This window comes from Hypanus sabinus, chromosome 7, assembly GCF_030144855.1.
Source record: "Hypanus sabinus isolate sHypSab1 chromosome 7, sHypSab1.hap1, whole genome shotgun sequence".
Lineage (NCBI taxonomy): Eukaryota > Metazoa > Chordata > Chondrichthyes > Myliobatiformes > Dasyatidae > Hypanus > Hypanus sabinus.
This window is the reverse complement of record NC_082712.1, coordinates 141,453,457-141,473,678: the sequence shown is the minus strand read 5'-3', so window position 1 is coordinate 141,473,678 and position 20,222 is coordinate 141,453,457. Positions and strand designations below refer to the sequence as shown.

At 39.6% G+C, this 20,222-nt stretch overlaps 1 protein-coding gene across 2 annotated transcripts in view; it reads right to left on the bottom strand.

The window, feature by feature from the left end:
• The window catches only part of tub (TUB bipartite transcription factor), a 346,063-nt gene that overhangs the window by 7,598 nt on the left and 318,243 nt on the right, over nt 1-20,222 (bottom strand). For both annotated transcript variants that reach the window (XM_059975792.1, XM_059975795.1), the window contains 5 exons: nt 18,101-18,289; nt 17,061-17,173; nt 14,636-14,750; nt 6,806-6,904; nt 3,275-3,446 (listed from right to left, as the gene is read on the bottom strand). In XM_059975792.1, the coding sequence (XP_059831775.1) occupies nt 3,275-3,446; nt 6,806-6,904; nt 14,636-14,750; nt 17,061-17,173; nt 18,101-18,289 (688 nt within the window). The remainder of the gene's footprint in view (nt 1-3,274; nt 3,447-6,805; nt 6,905-14,635; nt 14,751-17,060; nt 17,174-18,100; nt 18,290-20,222) is intronic.

Sequence of the window (20,222 nt, the reverse complement as noted above, 5' to 3'; positions counted from 1 at the left end):
GGATTTGTTTAATAAGAGTTTGTTTGTAGGGATGAACAAAGTTATATCTGGCAGTATTAGCAAAACAGTCTTTTAAAATCTCTACACTGTTCATTAGTAATCCATTTTTCTCCACTACGTGGATGACGCAAGACTAAAGGCAACAAAACATTAACAAGGAAATGGACTACCACCACAATGATGAAAGAACATCTCTGCTATCTGTAGCAATTTTGTAAATGTGTTTGTGAAATGTTCCTGTTGTTGGAGTTGTACAATTGTAAATGTATCGGAGGAACCAATTTCAAAACTGATTTGGTTGTGGAGGTTGGAAGACCTAAGATATCCATTAACTAAGCGCACACACTCTTGTCCTATGAGGCAGAGCACCAGCAGCAATGCCAGTGTTCACCAAAGGAAGTCTTGCAGGTTGCCCAGAAAGTATTAAAGAAACCAACTGTCCCACCCGGATTCTCTGTACGGGGAGATAATGGAAGGGCGGTTCTGCGTGTGGTGATAGGTTTCTTCCATGCTGCCAGTCTCCTCCTACATAACTGTCCTCCACAACCTCCTGGTCTTACAGCATAGAGCTGCGAAAATGGTTAAGCCCTCTCACCAATGACACAGGACAGCAATTCATCGGCATTATAATTCCTCCAGAAATAATTTACACCTGCCAAATGTTATTACTAAAAATATAGGTAATATTAGTTTGATAACCCAAGATTTTTTAATGCATTCTTTCAGTTCACAGGGGATCATCTAGGAAATATTTCAATTACTATGTTACTGCCTCGAGTAAGTAATTTAATTTTATCAAGTGCGTAGGGTTAAAATAAAAAGTAATTGTAAGACCATAATTTTTTGTAATCTGCTGTTATTTTGAGGTGATACCATTAATAGCTATGATCATCTATCAGGCTGTAACACACCCAGCATTGCCAGTATCAGAACAGGACTAAGTTATTTATAATTAAAGATTTTGTCCAAGTGATAGAATGTGATGCACCTAAATTTGCGGACAGCAATTGATGGGAATATATAAAGCATATTCAAAGAAGCTGCATGGTGATACAGCTGGGCACAAGGCAGAATATTGATGTGCTACGGTTCAGGTCTCCTTACTCATTGAAGGATGTCCTTGCCTTTACATGAAAACGGTTCACTCAACTGGTAACACACCCAGAATGCTGGTGGAACACAGTAGGCCAGGCAGCATCTATAGGGAGAAGCACTGTCGACGTTTCGGCCGAGACCCTTCATCAGGACTTGGCCCGAAACGTTGACAGTGCTTCTCTCTGTAGATGCTGCCTGGCCTGCTGCGTTCCACCAGCACTTTGTGTGTGTTGCTTGAATTTCCAGCATCTGCCGATTTCCTCATGTTCACTCAACTGGTTTCTGGTATGACAGGATTATACAGAGGAGAATCTTTTGGGGAGCCTTTGCTACCTGAAGTCTAGAAGAATGAAAGGTGATATTGAAACATGCAAAGTTTTTAGGGCTTGGCAAGGGAGATGCAGAGGAGTTGTTTCCCCTTCCTTTGAAGTAGAGCCAATGGAAAGGGATATTCCTTTAGCAGTGAAAAAAGTAGAATTTCTTCCTTCTAATGATTTTGAATCTTTGGAATTTTCAGTTTCAGGGTTACAGAGATTCTATTGTTCAACTTTCTCATGAATCAGATCAATAAATTGTTGGATAATCAGAAAAGCTAATTTGGGATAGATCTTAATGAACGACAGAACGGATTTAAAAGGCTGAACTGTGTACTCCCGCAAGTGTTTTTTAAGTTATTGTTGAAATATTAATTTATTCCAAATGTTTTTTCTTTGTGAAAATCTTAGGGCAATGGGTAGTACTCTCCACTCAGGAGTGGAAACAAAATGTTACGTGTTCTCTAACTATATGTGAAAGGCCATGAGATTATGCTGACTTAATATTTATCCTCACTCAGTAATGCCAAAAGAGATCGGTAAACAGATCTCTCAATGTTTTTGTGGGATTTTGCTGAGTGACTATTTATTATAGTTATGTGCAAAAACATCCTCCCTTTGGAAGCTATTAATTGGCCAAGAAAGACAGTAGGATGTCCCGCGTGTGTTGAAATATAAATAAATTTATATTTATTCTCATTGATAGTGGGAAGGGTACATGGTTAATAGCAGCAATTATTGGATATGCTTCTGTTGGATACGGGGTGCTGCATCTATAGCTCTGCTAAACTCGAAGGTATCAGAACAAAGGCAGGTGCGCAGAACAGGGTTTGGCTGCTGAAGAGCTTCCACTTATCACTGGCGGGCCAGGAAAAATGGGTAAGAACTTCTAAGAATTACCTTTCAGGCAGCCTATGAACACAGTTCTCTCCAGGTTCTCAAAAGTTCTCACAGTTCTTTGTGAGTGCTTATTCTTTACACTTGAATGTTCAATAGACAATAGACAATAGGTGCAGAAGTAGACCATTCGGCCCCTCGAGTCTGCACCGCCATTCTGGGATCATGGCTGATCATTCACTATCAATACCCAGTCCCTGCCTTGTCCCCATATCCCTTGATTCCCCTATCCATCAGATATCTATCCAGCTCCTTCTTGAAAGCACCCAGAGAATTGGCCTCCACCGTCTTCCGAGGCAGTGCATTCCACACCTCCACAACTCTCTGGGAGAAGAAGCTCTTCCTCAACTCTGTTTTAAATAACTGACCTCTTATTCTCAATCCATGTCCTCTGGTACTGGACTCTCCCAACATCTGGAACATATTTCCTGCCTCAATCCTATCAAATCCTTTAATTATCTCAAACGTTTCAATGGTAAAGCCAAAGATATCTGGGCCCAAGTCTATTTGGAACCATTCTGAAGGACTCAAAGCTATGCATTGGTCTGTGCTGATGGGGGAATAGCAGTTACTTTTCCTGTACATCAGCAATATCCAGAATTTTGGATCTCTTCTATATCAAGCATAGAGTCAGTCTTGCTTCATATCACTTTGATATCTAGTATTCTAGTATTCCTCCAGAATCATACATGCAATTTAATGCAACAATTTTATCATTGTTGGCAACGTGCACAAGTCAACAGTTTGTTGTTTAAGGTGGAAGTACAGATGCTAGTAATGGAAATTGAGTACATGAAGGAAGGGACTAGTGCGCTAAATTGAACGTAAATATTCATTGTTAAAACAATAATGTTGTAAGTTTAGAATAACGTTTAATCCTTTGTAATGGAGTATAGATCCACAGGTCCCATCTAGTACAGTGCTCAAGTAACTATTCGTTGTAATTATCTCATAAAATTTCTACTTACGGTCATTATCATGAATAATTTGGAAATTCTTCACAGAAGCCTGTGTAACTCGACCATGAAAATTAAGGACATAGGATTGTGTGTCATCGTTCCATACTGGAGTTTTGTTGTGTAGCTCGATTACACTCTCTGTGTTTTTGTTCTGCCAACGTGCCAGCAATGTTTCATGCTCCTTCATAAAAACAGAAATTAGTTGGTAATGTGTGACGTCAAAGGTTGATTCAAGAATCTAAAATAAAGTCAATCATTGATGAGTGAACAGGTCTAACATCAGCTCAACATCTGGGCTATGGAAGGTGAAGGAAATAGATTTCTGATATCCAGGACTTCTATAGTATTCCTCTCAGAAGAATTTAAAGCTAGCACTTTCTTACAATATTTTATCACAAACGGCATGTGAAATCTAACTCCATGCTCATCCTCCCCAATAGCGTCATGCACAACCCACTGCAGTTAACACCAGATGTTAGGGAGGAATAAAAGAAAATAGCACAGATAATAAACAGAAGAGTGTCGGAAACTAGGTTACTGGCCAAGCTCAGCCAACTATTTTCTGGATCTGCCCTGCCACAAAACTCACTGTGGAGTCAAATTGCAGAGCAAGAGCTGGAGGGAATGGTCTCTGATCTGACATCACTCCAAGAGGTCACCCAATTCAACAGAAATTGTAGAGCTTTACAGAGAAGGGTGAGCATGTTGTCAATTATCTGTGCTTTGTTTACTTTTTAATTACATAAATATGTTTTATCTATTAATTTTATCTTTTCTTTACTAAATTATACATTTTGTTTGTCATAGATATTCTGTCTAGATATTAGCAACACTGAATTCGAAGCCAGATTGTATTCAATAGCCAATATTCAATTAGCATTTGGCAGTTTAAATGACCGTAATCCATGTATGCTCTATGAAATTCACAATTCCAGTATTTAGTGACAGGTTTTGCTAAGATTCTCAGAGTCATTTCAGATTCTACACCAGGTTAGAACTGGTACAGGACACAAGACTCCAATGATTTCTATGGAGATTGCAGGACTGACAAGAGGCAAATTCCTTTTCAAAATACAAAATTCCTAATATTTTTATTCTATTTTATAGTATTTCACATTATTTATGTTTTATTTCTTAAATCATTTTTAAACCAAGTTTTCAGTTTTAGAAACCTGGTTTAAAATAGTTTCAAACACACACAAAATGCTGGTGGAACACAGCAGGCCAGGCAGCATCTATAGGGAGAAGCGCTGTCGACGTTTTGGGCCGTGACCCTTCGTCAGGATAGTTTGATCTTTTTAATTGTTTTTAAATACCTCAGCCTGCCGCCTGGGGATTAGCCTTTGCCAACTGCAAAAGCTTCTGGCACGGTGAGTGCCAGGGGTTCCTCTCTGTGTGCCGTTAGAGATCCAGCTGCTGCTCACATCATGTTCGTTGACTACAATGGTTCGGGTCAGCAAAGCAGCCCTCTACATCTGCACCAGCTAAGTCTAGAAGTGGAGAAAGCTAGCGCAAACATGCTTATTGAAAACCGTAACAGCTTTGATAGTTCAGGCAACACATCGGTGGTGCTGGTAGATCTGCAACCTCGCAGCACCAGACAAGTTTAATCTTCTTGCCTATCTGGAGTTGGCACGTGCTTGCTTTGACTGTATGAGATTCCCTCAGGTGCTCTAGTTTCCTTCCACATAGCAAGGATGTGCAAGCTTGTAGGTTAATTGGCCACTGTAAAATAATGACTATTATACGGTAAGGGAGGAGAATAAAAATGGAATTAATGTAGGATTAGTATAAGAGGGTGTTTGATGGTCAGTACCAATGGTGGGCCCATGAATTTGATTCCATAACTAGCTGACAAAGCCAAGCCATACTTTGCCAGTCAAAGGCTTTCAGAGAAGCTTTGAGGACGAGTTTGCTCTGTCCCAGCCCCGTCACTGCATTGTGTCATTCGAGGACATGCTGCCACTCAGGGTCTTCCTGCTTTGTCCTGTGATTATCCGGGCTAACAAGATTCAAAAAGGTAAAAATTTGGGACAATGAAGAATATAGGTGGTGGGCTTCACTCAGTTAAACTCAGACCATTGCCTGATCTCGTGGTGAAGATTCCATTTTCTCTAGTATAATCAAGCTAATCAGCTGATAGAATAAGCAAAATTGTCCTAATGGATAAAAGCTTAATAAAGGTAAACAGAACAGAGACACATTCAAGAGATATTCTGTACTTAGTCAGCAGGATTAACACAATCCATTTTACTGAGTCACCATTGGACCAATATGCTAATTAAACAAAATGTTTCCCTTTGGCTGAATAAAAAAATTAATGATTCACAGTTAGTGTTGAATTTCCCTTATCTGTCACATTTTATTTCTTTTCAAGCACTAATAGTAACAGCTTGCTCATAAAAAGTGGCTGTAATAGGCACCAGTTCAATGGCTCCTGGGAGAAAATGCAGTTTAGCTGCATGTGTTATTTTTGCCTGGACCTTGTTACAAAGATAATTACATCTCTCAGTTTGCATCCAATGATATTACTTGTCCCTAAATAGAAATATTTCACATAAATAAAGCGTATCCAAGTTGTTAAAACAGTTGTAGAAATGACAAGTACTATTAACAAAATCACAGGTACACCACCGCAGTAAATGTCAACTCTGCAGCTTTCCATGTACAGGTTGAGGTCTGCTTGTCCGGTTTATGCACTCTCAAAAGATCTGATCTCTTTGGTCTCCGGCTTGGTCTCAGCATCTGAGTGAAGGTGAACTGTGACCCTCGGGTTAGTTTGTTCTCGAATGTTACACATTAATTTACCTGCACCGAACAAACTGAGTGCAAGAAACAGTTCTTCTTACACAACATCTTAAGGCAGTTCAGAAGCTTTATTTGTGTACCACCCTCTGCTGCAGCATAAAAGAATATTTTACAGAGTGAAAGAAACTGTAGCACAGGAGGAGACCACATGCTGCACATGACCCTATTCACTCCAAAATCCCCTATTGCAATCATTAACCTTTCTTTTGTCAGTATGATCCTCATGATATCTTTGGCTGATGGATCCCTTGATCTAAAAGCCTTCAATGCAAAATCCTTTATCTCCCCCTCAAACCCATCAAATATCTTTAATCTCTCTCGCTCTTTATTCCTGATTTGCTTAGTAACCCCAGAAATCTATGTTAAGACTTGCACAGTTGCTACATGTAATTTTTGGTTTGCCCAGAATATTCTTCATATTTCTCTGATCAAGCCAAGCAATAAGAATACTGCTGTTTTTAAAATAAGTCTATTTTTTTCCATTTGTCTCGCTGTCTCTTGCTGTAATACTATTAATGACCAGATATCTGAGAACAGTTGCTTTTTAGCAGAGCAAACTGTGAAAATCAAACTACTTTCCCCAAGCTTGTCTGGTCCTGGTCCTTAATCTAGTTTCAGTCTCAGGAAAACTTAGTAATGCAGAAGGTAAATTTGCTGTTCACCTGGCATGCGAGTCACTCTTTGTGACCTCAAAATGGCACTGGCTAATGTTGTTAATGCATTACAACTTACATTGCGAGGCCTAATGGAAACTCTTTCATGATCCATATTCATGCCAGGAATGATTACGCTCATCTTCCGAGGCCCCTTGAAACCCAGAACGTTTGTTTCCTAAGGGGAAGAACAGAAAAAAAAATCACTTCTTATACAGATAAATAACCATTACAAATGTACAAAATCGAGTCTTTATGAAATTTTCATCAATCAGCTTTATTAGATTGATTAGATTAATATCACTTTACAGCCACTCATTAAGGAAGAGAAACTTTGCAGACAGTGGCTATGTTTTTCAAGCTGGTGGTAATTAGAATAAATATTAGCAAGTAAGAAACATGCAAATGAAGAGCCAAGGCAATCAGTAAGTGACCAAGAACTACTTTTCAGATTTATTTTAGATAAAAAATCCAGAGAAGCTCATCACAAAATGGCTTGTCTATTGTTTTAGTCTCTCTAGTGCAAGTCTGGGGCATTGAGTTCACATCCATGTTACTACACAATTAAATTATGCTTATAAATCTATGCTAATTTGATCCATGATTATATATTTTAATGTACCAAATCAAATCTCCTATTCAATTAATTTCCTTAAAAAAATTTCCTAAATTTAGAGTATTTAATTACAAGCCTACTATCATCTTCTGCGGGAAAGGGCCTTCAAATAACGGTGATAATGGTGGCAGCTGTGGGGGGGGGGGGGGGAGGAATATATCAACATTTAAATCCTTCTGATTCAAACACCAGCAACAGTCTTTGTCACAAATCAAGGAACCAAATTCAGGCTTCATGAGTTGAAGCAGAACCTTTCTAATTTCTACCGTGATGTGGATGTGAAAGAGTGTTCTAATACAGAGGCAAGGCAATTGTTAGAAAACCTATTAAAATGCATTGATTTGCACCTGCAGTATAATTAATGAAGCTTAGTAAACAACTGAAGAAGGAGCGGGAGGAACAAATGGGCCCCATGAATGTGCTCTGCCCTTTAATAAGATCATGACAGAATTAATCTCAGGCCCAACACCTCATTTAACCTTCTCCCTGTACCACTTGACTCCCTTGTAGTATAGCTCAATAGATGCATGCAAGCAAACTAACACTGAGTGTCACATTCAGAATCAGAATCAGGTTTATTATCACCGGCATGTGTCGGGAAATTTGTTAACTTAGCAGCAGCAGTTCAATGCAACACATAATGTAGAAGAAGAAGAAAATAATAAAATAATAATAAATGAATAAGTAAATCAATTACAGTATACATATTTTGAATATATTAAAATCATGCAAAAACAGAAATAATATATATTAAAGAAGTGAGGTAGTGTCCAAGGATTCAATGTCCATTTAGGAATTGTGTGACAGAGGGGAAGAAGCTGCTTCTGAATCACTGAGTGTGTGCCTTCAGGCTTCTGTACCTCCTACCTAATGGTAACAGTAAGAAAAGGGCATGCCCTGGGTGCTAGAGGTCCTGAGGCACTGCCTTTCTGAGACTCCACTCCCTGAAGATGTTCTGGGAAAATATATCTTCTTCCAAATTAATGTGGAATTAAACACCTGATGATCAATAACTGTTAATTGCTAAATACATGTAAGTTTTTAATTTCCAATTATCTATATTTAGTTCATGAAGTAAAACATTTCAAAAGAAAGCAACAAAGGACCTGATAACTTGCCAGTTAGCATTACTGTAAAATCCAATCTAACTTTTCTCATCAAAGCCAAAATTCTTCAGACAGCTGATCTTGTACAAGATATCACAGGCTGCAGATTTCCATTACAGCATCACAGAAATCTCCAGCACAGAAAGAGGCCAAATTGTGAACAACCTCAACTCTTTATCTGAACAATCTGAGATTATTCCCATCTCCCTGCTGTGTGTTAATATCCATCTCAGCTTTAAGTATTTATTTTTCTTTGAACGTTGGAGCTGGAGCTGGATGAACTCTGAATTATTCAGGATCATCTAAGGTGCAGGACATAGCTAACTGCATGACCATCAAAAGAGGGAAAACAGACAGGCCCTGAATAAAAAAGTATATTGTTATGGATAATGTTGGTGGGAATGACCTCACAGAGGAAAGACATTGTAGTCAGGCCTCTGGCACTGCCTGGCTCTGGGACTCAGAAGGAAAGGTGGGGGTGGGGGTGGGGGGGGGGAGAGGCACAGCACTGACTGGGGATTCATTGGCTAATGGAACAGACAGGAGGTCCGTGGATGAGAACCAAATTCCTGGAATGTGTGTTGCCTCCCAGGTGTCAGGATTAGTGATGTCTTGAATCAATTCCATAGCATTCTTAAGGAGGAGGGGGAGCAACTATAGGCCTTGGTTCAGGTCAGTAGCAATAACATAGACAGGATGGATGTCGAGGTCCTGTAGAGTGAGTTCAGGTACATAGGTGGCAAGTTAAAGGACAGGACCTCTAAAATGGTGACCTCAGGACTGCTACACATGCCATGTGCTAGCGAGGCTAGAAATAGGACAATAATACAGTTTAACATGTGGCTAAGGAGACGTTGGAGGAGAAGGGTTGGGGGTTTCAGATTTTTGGATCATTGGGCACTTTTCCACAGAAAATGGGCTTGTAGAAATAGTACAACTGGAAGGGGAACCAATCTCCTAACAGGAAGGTTTACTAGCGCTGCTTCAGCAGGGTAGGGGTGAAGATTTAAACTGGAGTTACAAGGACATAGGAACCAGAGTGTCAGGGCAACTAGCAGAATGGTTGTGCATGTTAAGCCTAAATACAAAGACAGGAACTGAAAGGTTGAGCTAGGTGAGACTAAAGTTCTGTGTTACATCTAACTCAATGCAAGGAGTATTGTAGGTAAAGCAGATGAGCTTCGAACATGGATCAGCAAGTGGAATTGTGACTTTGTTGCAGGGGGAGAAGGTCTGGTAGCTCAGTGTTCTGGGCTTCCATTGTTTTAGACATGATAGAGGGGGTGCGGTGGCTACTAGTCAGGGAAAGTCATGCTCAGTCAGGACAGACTGGAGGGCTCATCTAGTGAGGTTATATGGGTGGAACTGAGGATTAAAACAGGGTTGACCACATTAATGAGATTATACTAACATCACCAAGTTTGCATTGAGACAGAGCTGTGTGTAGTGTGCGGAAAGGATCACTTCATTTCTAGTGATCATTAATTACATTAATTTCAAGGTAATTAAGAAAAAGGATAGGACTGGGTTGGGTTGAGATCTGGTAAATTGGAGATCGGCCAATTTTGATGACATCAGAAAGGATTTGACAAGTGTCAATTGGGATAGTTTGTTTTCTGGCAAATTAATGCTTGTTAAGAGGGAGACCTCGAAAGTGAAATTTGAAGTACAAAGTTTGCATGTTCCTATTAGAATAAAAGGCAAGGCTAGCAGGTTTAGGGAACCTTGGTTTTTAAGGGATATTGAGGCCCTGGTAAAGAAGAAGAAGGAGGTGTACAGCCGTAAGGAATAAATAGGTGCTTGAGGAGCAAGGGGACACTTAAGAGGGAAAGTAGGATGGCTAAAAGAAGGCACGGGATTGCTCTGGTAGACAAGGCAAAGGAGATTCCCAAAGGGCTTCTACAGGCATATTAAGAGTAAATCGATAGCAAGGGACAAAATTTGAACATCACTTGAACTTCAGTGTGGTAACCATTGTATGGAGCTGAAAGAGATGGAGAAGATCTTAAATGTATTTTTTTTTGCACCTGTATTTACTTAGGAGATGTTCACAGAGTTTATAGAACTCAGGCAAAACTATAGTGAGGTCATGGACCATATACAGATTACAGAAGAGGAGTTGATTGCTGTATTGAGGCAAATTAAAGTGTTAAAGTCCCTAGGGTTTGACCAGGAGGAATGGATGATCAATATTGTTGTTCTGTTGTGCAAGACTCTAAGAATAAGCAAGGAAATTAAAGGCCAGTGGGCCTGACATCGGTAGTGGGTAAGTTATTGGAAGGTATGCCAAGGAACAGGATATATACGTACACAATATGAGAAAATCTGCAGATGCTGGAAATCCAAGTAACACACACAAAATGCTGGAAGAGCTCAGCAGGCCAGACAGCATCTATGGAAAAGAGTAAACAGTCGACGTTTTGGATCGAGACCATTCATCAGGACTAATATATATGAATTTGAATGGACAGAGCCTGATTAAAGATAGCCAACATGGCTTTGTATGTGGTAGATCATGTCCAACCAATCTTACAGATTTCGAGGATGTTATCAGGAATTGTTCATGAAGGCAGTGGACATTATCTACATGGACTCTATCAAGGCCTTTAACAAGGTCCCATATGGGATGGTGGCCAAAAAGGTTCAGGCACTTGGCACTCAAGGTGAAGTAGTAAATTGGATTCGCCATTGGATTAGCAGGAGAAGCCAGAAAGTTATGTAGATGATTGCTTTCTGACTGGCGGCCCATGACTACCAGTGAGCCACAGAAATCAGCAAATTTTGGGATCACACCAAAATTGGGGGTGTAGTGGACAGCAAAGAAGACTATCAAAACCAGCTGGAAAAATGGGCTGAAAAGTGGCAGATGGAGTTTAATGTAGACCATTGTGAAGTGTTGCACTTTGGCAAGACAAACTGGGATAGGACTTACACAGTTAATGGTAGGGCAGTGAGGAGTGCAACAGAACAAAGGCATCTGAGAAAACAGATCCATAATTTGTTGAAAGTGGCTCCACTGGTAGATAGGGTCATAAAGAGAGCTTCTGGCACTTTGGTGTTCACAAATCAAAGTACTGAGTACAGGAGTTGGGATGTTTTGTTGAAGTTGTATAAGATGTTGGTGGGACCAGATGTGGAGTATCATGCGTAGTTCTGGTCACCTATGTACAGGAAAGTTATCAATAAGATTGAAAGAGTACAGAGAAAATTTACAAGGATGTTGCTGGGACATGAGGACCTGAGTTATAGAGAAAGTTTGAACAGATTAGGACTTTCTTCCATGGGGTGTGGGAAAATGAGAGGAGATCTAATAGGGGTACACAAAATTATAAGGGATATAGATAGGGTTAATACAGCAGTCTTTTTCACTGCATTTGGGCAAGACCAGAACTGGAGGCCATGGGTTAAGGGTGAAAGGCGATATATTGAAGGCACCTGAAGGAAAATATCTTCATTCAGAGGGTGATTAGAGTGTGGAATGAGCTTCCAGCAGAAGAGGTGGATGCGGGTTCAACTGCAATACTTCAGAGAGGTTTGAATAAGTACATGGATGGGACGGACATGGATGGCTTTGGTCCAGGAATAGGTCGATGGGACTAGGTAGAATAATAATTCCTCTAAGATTAGATGTGCCAAAGGGGCTGCTTCTTTGTTGTAGTAGTGCTCTGTGACTCTATAAGAGTTCTGACAGTCTATATTCATTTTGAGCAAACTATTACAAATTTTTTTAATAAAATTATTACTCTTAATCTTTCTTCTCTCTTTCTTTATGGCTATTATAATTTGATAATTCCTGATTTTCCATATTAAAAATAAGCCATCCAAGAAATTTAATCAAGTAGTGATGGATTTGAAGCTGAAAAATCGACTGCAGAATATGACCAGTACCGTTGTGCAAACTGTAAAACTGCATTGTGATTCTCAGTCTGGTGTTACACTGATCCATAGATCAGCAGTGACATCAAATGGCATGCAATGTATAGTTGATCATGCTGCTGTAGGATTGGAGAGGACTTATGCTTAAGAATCTTATAGATCTTTATTGAAGCCAAGAGTCTTAACATGAAAGAGGACTGTTTGATTGCAAGTTAAGGGACAGTTTTCACCAAGTTGTTATTAGTAACAGAACCATGGGTTCTTCACCTGTGAATATTTTTGTTGCAATACCCTGGCAAAGGTTTCACTGCTAACACAACGGTCTTTCTGTAGAAGCAGTGTTTTGGGTTATGGTTAGATAATGGGTGCTTTGGAATGTGAGTCGTCCAATGAAGGGAGTGTGCTTTTCGTGTTATATGCCTGACACCGGTATGTGAGATGGGTCTTTGGTTTGGCAGGAGATGAAGGGAGAAGATGCAGGAGAGAAGAGGTCGTAGGACTTGACCCAGAGTGGAGCCATGATCCGAGGACGGCTGGGGTGATTGAAGGAGGATCAGCAAAGTGGAAACCGTGAGCTCCAACTTGTACACGTTAGACTGTTCATTAAAATAGGACCTTTTCTTTCTTTTGCTTTTTCTTTAGTCAAATTAAGAATTATAGAGTGAAATTGTTTAACTACGTGGGGTGTACTGTCTGTTATTTCGTGGTACTGATTTGTAACAGGGTAACACATCACGCAGCATCCACACAAACAGGGGGTATCAGTTTGGGCTTGCACCTCAATTTCACACGCTTCCCTAGACTTACGCAGCGGACAGCACCAGAGTGTTTCATTGGTAAGATCTCTTTCCATTGAGATCTCACAGAACTGAACCATTATCTCTATTTATCTCTCCATTGCTACTGCCTGACCTTCGGGGTATCTCCAGCATTTTCTGTCTTTGCTTCAAGTTTTCAGTGTTTTGATTTTAGTCTGCCTTCAGTCTTTCAGTGGCGTTTCAACCATTTCAATGTCTTTCCCTCAATGTCCGCCTCACTAATCATGTTATCTGGTGCCTTCTGCCTCTGATTCAGCCTTTCCACCTGAGAGCCTCTTCTTGTAGCTGTAGATTGCACTGAATATTGCCATTTTAAGAGCTGCTCTTTGATTACAAACCTGCTCATCCTACCCTGGTCCAGCTAAAACCATCCTTGATTCTCAAACTCCTCTCTATGACAGATGATAGTATATATCTATTAGGCTTTACATCCCCCTCAGATGAACGGCACAAAAGCTTTGTGGTTAGTGTTATGCTTTAAGGTGCCAGCGTTCAGGGTTCGATTCCCACCACAGCCTGTAAGGTGTTTGTATGTTCTCTCTGTGACCGAGTGGATCTACTCGAATGCTCCGGATTTCTTCCACCCCCAAAGATGTACATTTTAGGGTTAGTAAGCTTTGGGCATGCTACATTAGTGCTAGAAGCAGTGTGATACTTATGAACTGCGCCCAGTACATCTTCAGACTGCACTGGTCATTGACACAAAATTTCACTGTAGGTTTCAATGTACATGTGACAAATAACGCTATCCTTGTCTTGGCCCGGCCAGTAAAATGGTTATTATTCCCTTTCACCTCTACTTAAAGCCAATGTACAAAATGTATAAGATGATACCCCCACTAGTCTTTCTTTCAATTCAGACTTTATCAACATTAATACTTTTAGTGAATTTCAAATTATTTTATTTCAACTCTTTTTGTATCCTTCCAGTAACACATTAATTTGCACTCGTTACCTGTCTGACCATGCCGCAAACCTGCTTTCCAAGTCTACCACCTTTATGCCAAGAGCAAATGACTAGATTATGTTCCTCATACAAAAGTGCAAAGTCCTTCTGTCTACACCAACAATAAAAACAGAACTTACACAGGCTGCTAAATTGCATCATACTTCACTGTCTTCATTCAGACTAGCTTTGAAGTAACAGTAAGGGAAGTAAAGATGATTTTTAGTTTTATTTGTCAGAATTGTCAGATGGAAACAGCAAGGGTCAAAAAAGTTTAATGTTTTCTCTTAGGGAATGAGAAGACTTCACTCCAAACATACTGTACACATTTGTTCTTGCATTCTCATGATCATGAGGTAGTGGATAAATCAAAAGCTAATCCTGCATCAAAATTCAAGTGTTTTCATTGGTGCTGCATGACTTTGTTGTTTGGGTGCAGTCACATTTTAGTCTGAATACTTTCAAGCAATGTCTTTAAGACCAGGGGATGGGAATTTGGCTGCAGGTTTAAAGTAATTACAAAATTCTTTCCGAACACAGTACTCACGTAACATATGGCGGCTAGTTCTTGACGCAAATTACATGCATCTAAGCTTGAAGTTCCTTTTTCTGGATTCACTCCATTATCATACACTGTAAACTTGGTGCCCATGAGATTTGATCTGCAATATAAATTCATAAAGACATACTTAATGGATATATTGCATTATCATGCAAATTAACAGCATTTTCCCCCATGATGTAAATTTTATGGCTAGCAACATTACTCCCATGTAGGAACTGCCCATTATGTAGGTTTTCATTTGCTTCACAGTCACTGAGGGGTGAGTCCTGGTAAGTGTTTGAAATCAACTAAGATCAAATGTGTTGCTTCAATGCTAGCGGGAATTTGATCAAGATTATTCACACCTAGCCATTTTCGGCACCCAATTGCCCACCATTGAGAACATCTACCATAAATGCTGCCTGGGCAGGGTGAAAAGCATTATCAAGGATGCATCTCACCCTAACCATGGACTTTTTACTCTCCTCCCATCCAGTAGGTGCTGCAGGAGCCTCCGCTCCTGCACCAGCAGGCACAGTAAGAGCTTCTTCTCTGAGGCTGTGACCCTGCTGAACCTCACATCACAGCGCTAAGCAGTATTGCACCCATATTGTACTGTCTCAGTACTTTTATATTTGGGTGCTGTAGCACTTACTTTTTATTTGCAGTTATTTTGTAAATAACACTATCCTTTTGCACTTCTGATTAGATGCTAATTGCATTTCATTAGCTTTGTATCTGTACTCAGCACAATGACAATAAAGTTCAATCTAATCTAATCTAATTACAAAATACCACTCTGGACTTTCTTAAGAAGTTGGCAAAACTCAAGGAATATTGCAAGGCACTAAGAACCTGATAATCTCAAGAAATCATTCCCCTTTGGTCTTTTAAAACGAGACCATAATCAGGTTACCTACATTTCATGGAACAGGCACCACTAGGCAGCTTCATAGCTCAACATCGGGGGAAAGAGGAGCAATGCTAATATGCTGATTGACTTTCTCAAAGTTCCAGCTCAAAATCAGTAGATGTGAAGATAGTTTAGACATGTGCGCACAGAGAATGGGAGCTATAGGGGAGTTATAATAGTTGAGAATTATGGAACATGTAAGCAATCTGTAATTGCCCAAAATGTGTTTAAGAACATCTAGACGAAAAGACAGATCATCCTTACCAAAATGTTCTTGCTGAGTATGTGGTCATGTACACGCGTGTAAAATAGATGTGTATTTGCACAGATTATTCTTTTGCACATTGGTTGTTTGCCATTCTTTGTGTATGTTTTTTTTGGTAATTCTATTGTATTTCTTTGTTACACTGTGAATGCCTGGAAGAAAATGAATCTCCAGTGATGTATGGTGACATATACATCCTTGCTAATACATTTACTTAGAACTTTGAAAATCCGAAGTTCCATTGGCTATGATCAAACCCTGATGCCTTCCACTTCTGTACATGCCGGAGGTTGCCTGCAGGTGTCACTGTACCCAATTCCAGTTGTGAGATGTCACAGATTAATGGATTTGTGAGGAAGTACACAGACTAATACAGGCATATAGAACTAAAGGGGAGGCAAGGAGCACAAAAAGAGAAGAGAGAAGGAAAATTTCTAGCAAGTAAATTTTAATGTAGTAAAAGAACAAAAGCAGCTCCATGCATGTTTGAAACTCTCTGCATTGCTTTTATTGCCATTGTAAAATATGTCACAACAGCACAGCATTTCATTCTATATCTACTTCAAATTAAGTCACTGAACAAAGCCCATCAGTGCTGAAAATTTCAAATTAATGTGATTTTTAGGACATTGTACCTACTTTTGGCCTCATTGTCTGTGGTAGGTATAAATATTGAGTTGTATTGAAATAACCTTTAGTTATATCTTGACTAAATGCTCCCTTGTGTAACCATTGTCCAGGCATGCGCTTTTCCTCATGAATGACTGACAGATTGAAATTGAAGTAAAACTTGGGAAATTATTTACATCTAGAGCATTAGTGCTATATTTACTGCCTGCATTACAAGAAGCGCTGAGATCAATCTCCCAGCTTGGAGAGTGCAATTGTATTGACAGCCCTAGCAGGGAGATTGGATGCAGCACAGATGCCAGGTGTTAAAGGTCAATGCTGCCTGAGTGGAAGCACTGGTGCCGTCATATAATGCTCAGCCAAAATAACTCCAGTTTTAGCCAATACCACTCATCCAATTCTTTTTCTCCTTTACCTAAAAGGTTTTCATCTTGTACTAGTCAAATACAGTACATCTCACTTGTTGAGTTATAGCACTATCTAATGTGGTCCTGATTATTAACAATTTATTGCATCTTGTAGGCATGAAATTCTGTTTTAAATGAAGTGCTTTCTTCTAACGCTTTTAAGCCTTTAAGACCGAATTCACCAGCAGGTTGTTAATCATGACAATGGGATACCTGAGTTTGCCAATAAAGCTCTCTCCACCACGTGATAGGTCAGTGGGGTCTATAGAGATGAGGTAATTTGATGTCTTGCTCTTCTTCCTCTTCCTTCCTGCCAATAAGAAGACCTGAAGAGAAAAGGTACCGTTAAAGGTACAGAGGAAAATAACAATAAAACAAAGTGGCAATAAATCTTTCAGTTCAAACATCTTCAACAACTTAATTAAAGTTGAGTATCTCTACCACAGCAAGTCTAAAGGTCAAATATAATCTATCCCTTAAAATGGCCTGGATTTTGCAAGAAAAACTTGGCAAACACCAAAGTCCAAAATTAGGCACCAGCTATTCACATTGTTCTAAAGTTAGACTCCTCTTTGGGTTCACAAAGGTGCAGATGTTTCAGTGGGGATCTTCATAATCAAACTGTGAATTCTTATCAATTCATTTCAATGGAGGTGAATGGTTGTGAAATTTAATTAAGTGTGTTTAAGTGTTTTATCATTTCTATTACTCTTTGAAAATGTTTTAATAATATTCAGCAGTTTCCCAGCATCAGATGTATTATACATGAGAAGATTTTTGGTATGGTGCTGGTGATCTCAAATAGGAATGTGATCCTGAACATAATCCCAAAATCGACCCACAGATGGAACCCGAATGTGATCAGAATACATGGTTTTACTTTGTTGCTGCTCATTCGGCCCCACTATTGGAAACATTGAATCTCACAGTTGAGTCCATCATCCACTAGCCTCATATGGACATGAAGGCTCCACCACTTACTGGCGAAAGACTATTATTTTATGAGGGCAACAATTTAAATCGGAATTGTCTGGAAGGGCACCTACTCAGTTAGCACTTTCCTTAGAAGCCAATATTCATGGGTCTTGAAGAACAGTGTGATTCTTCATTGGGAGTGCACCAGATTGAGTATCGTATTCATAAATAGGAACTTAAACATTCCTGAGCATTTTAGTCTGCACATGGCAGTTTTTCTGATCTTCTTCTATGTTGAACCAAGAATATAATGTTTTGTGTCTAAATTGTTTACCAACCTTCTTGCCATCATCCCTTTCCAAGTGGAGGTAGTAGGTAGGGTACATTCCACGGTCCATCCCCTTTTTATCCCTTGTGATTCGGCACTTAATGGTGATCCCTTGTGGAGCTGGTTTCACCCCAAACTCCTCGAGGTCGTCCACATTTACTAGAGAATCAGTAGGAGGGGTTGAGACAGAGGCAGCTTCCTAGAAAACGGAAATAAGTTCAAAGTTAATTTTTTTCATCAAAGTAATATATGTCACCATATAAAATTTGAAATTCATTTCTTGCAGGCAGTCACAGTAAATACAAGAAACACAATACAGTAGAATCAATGAAAGACCACACCCAATGGGACAGGCAACCAACAGATGTGCTAAAGACAACAAACTGTGGAAATACAACGATAAATAATATTAATAAATAAATAAACAATAAATAGCAAGAACATGAGATGAAGAGTCCTTGAAAGTGACTCCATAGGCTGTGGGAACAGTTCAGTAATGGGACAAGTGAAGCCCAATTTTTGTAGGCTTTTCTGTTCAAGGGCATTGGTGTTTCCATACCAGACCATGATGCAACCAGTCAATAGATGTGTGATGAGTACACACATTTTAACAGAGAAACATGATCAATACTCCCATCATTTGACATCAAGATACATTATACTTATTGATAACACTTGCAGTTAACAGGACAAAGCAGATTGGGGACTGAAGTCTTCTTGCCTTTTCACCAGATGAGAGATAAATGGACTTTCAGTAAAAGAAAAGTTGGGATATATTTCAAAAATTAAGTCATCTATATAATTTCCATCTGGCATAGGAGGGGCCATTCAGCCTATCTAGTGTATACTAGCTCATGGAGCAATCCCATTACTCCACTGATTTCCTGTGTAATTTTGTCGCCCCATATTGCAATCAATTTTACAATTCATATGCACTCTGTACAATTCACAATGGCCAATTAACCTTTCAACCAGCACGTTGTTACGATGTGCAGGAAACCAGAATGGCCAGAGAAAACCATTGTGGTCACAGAAAGAACTCCACATAGGTAGCATGGAGGTCAGGACTGAAGCCAGGTCACTGGAGTTGCTTGGCAGTAAATTTTTGCATCACTGTGATGCCCATATCCTTCTGATGTGTACTTACATTGTCTAGGGATGAGTAAGGGAGGTGTGCCCTGATGGTGATCACTCCATGTTAGGAAAATAGTATTTTTGTTGCTATGGATTTGGTTTGGAAACTTTAAGCCAAACACAAGAGTTCAGAGGACATCAGAATTTAAGATAATGTAATAAGATGAACATCAACAGATTTTTTGTTGGGACAACTCTTGCCCACTTTTCTACTCTGCAGGCCCTGGCATGGACCATCCAGTCTCCTGCTGGCAAGCTGGGCTGATCTAAATGTGTCAGATGGAATACAGTAGATTACTTTGTTATGCAATATAAGTGGGGGCATTTAGATGTGACTGCACAATGAACACAGGGCTGAGTTAATTATGGAGTTATCAAGTCAGACAACATAGACAGGCCTTTCGACACACTGAATGCATGCTGACTGTTAATCCATTTACACTAATTCGACAATAATCCCATTTGATTCTCCTTTGCAGAGTCAATATTGGTTGGTATCTCTCCAGTGGTGTGAGGTTCCTAATGTAGTCTAAGTTTCTGAAGTCGGTAGAAGAGCAGAAATCACTGCTGCCAAGCAGACAACAGCCTTTACACCAGAACTAAGATCCTGATCATCAACCACTCTTTTCTTCAGATGACCAAAGACATTGTTGAGTTGCTAATATGCTAAAGACAATGTATCAGGTACAAATTCCATCATCAATGTTTGTCTTTGCTAAGAGGCATTACCAGTGATAAGGAAGTAGTCAACCATTTCCAGGATCTTATTGTGCATCTTTATTGATAGAGAGGTAGGGACAGGTTGGTAGACAGGATTTACTTGTTGAAATCCTAGGCTACAGTGAACAAATCAATGACAAGTTGGACCTTGATCAGACAAACACATCTGCAAATTAATGTTGCCTAAAGCAGCTTAATTACTGAAGCTGAGGTGACATTAGTTCTGGAGTGGAAGTGACAAATGTACAATAGTTTCCAAAACCCGAGAGGTCCTAGCA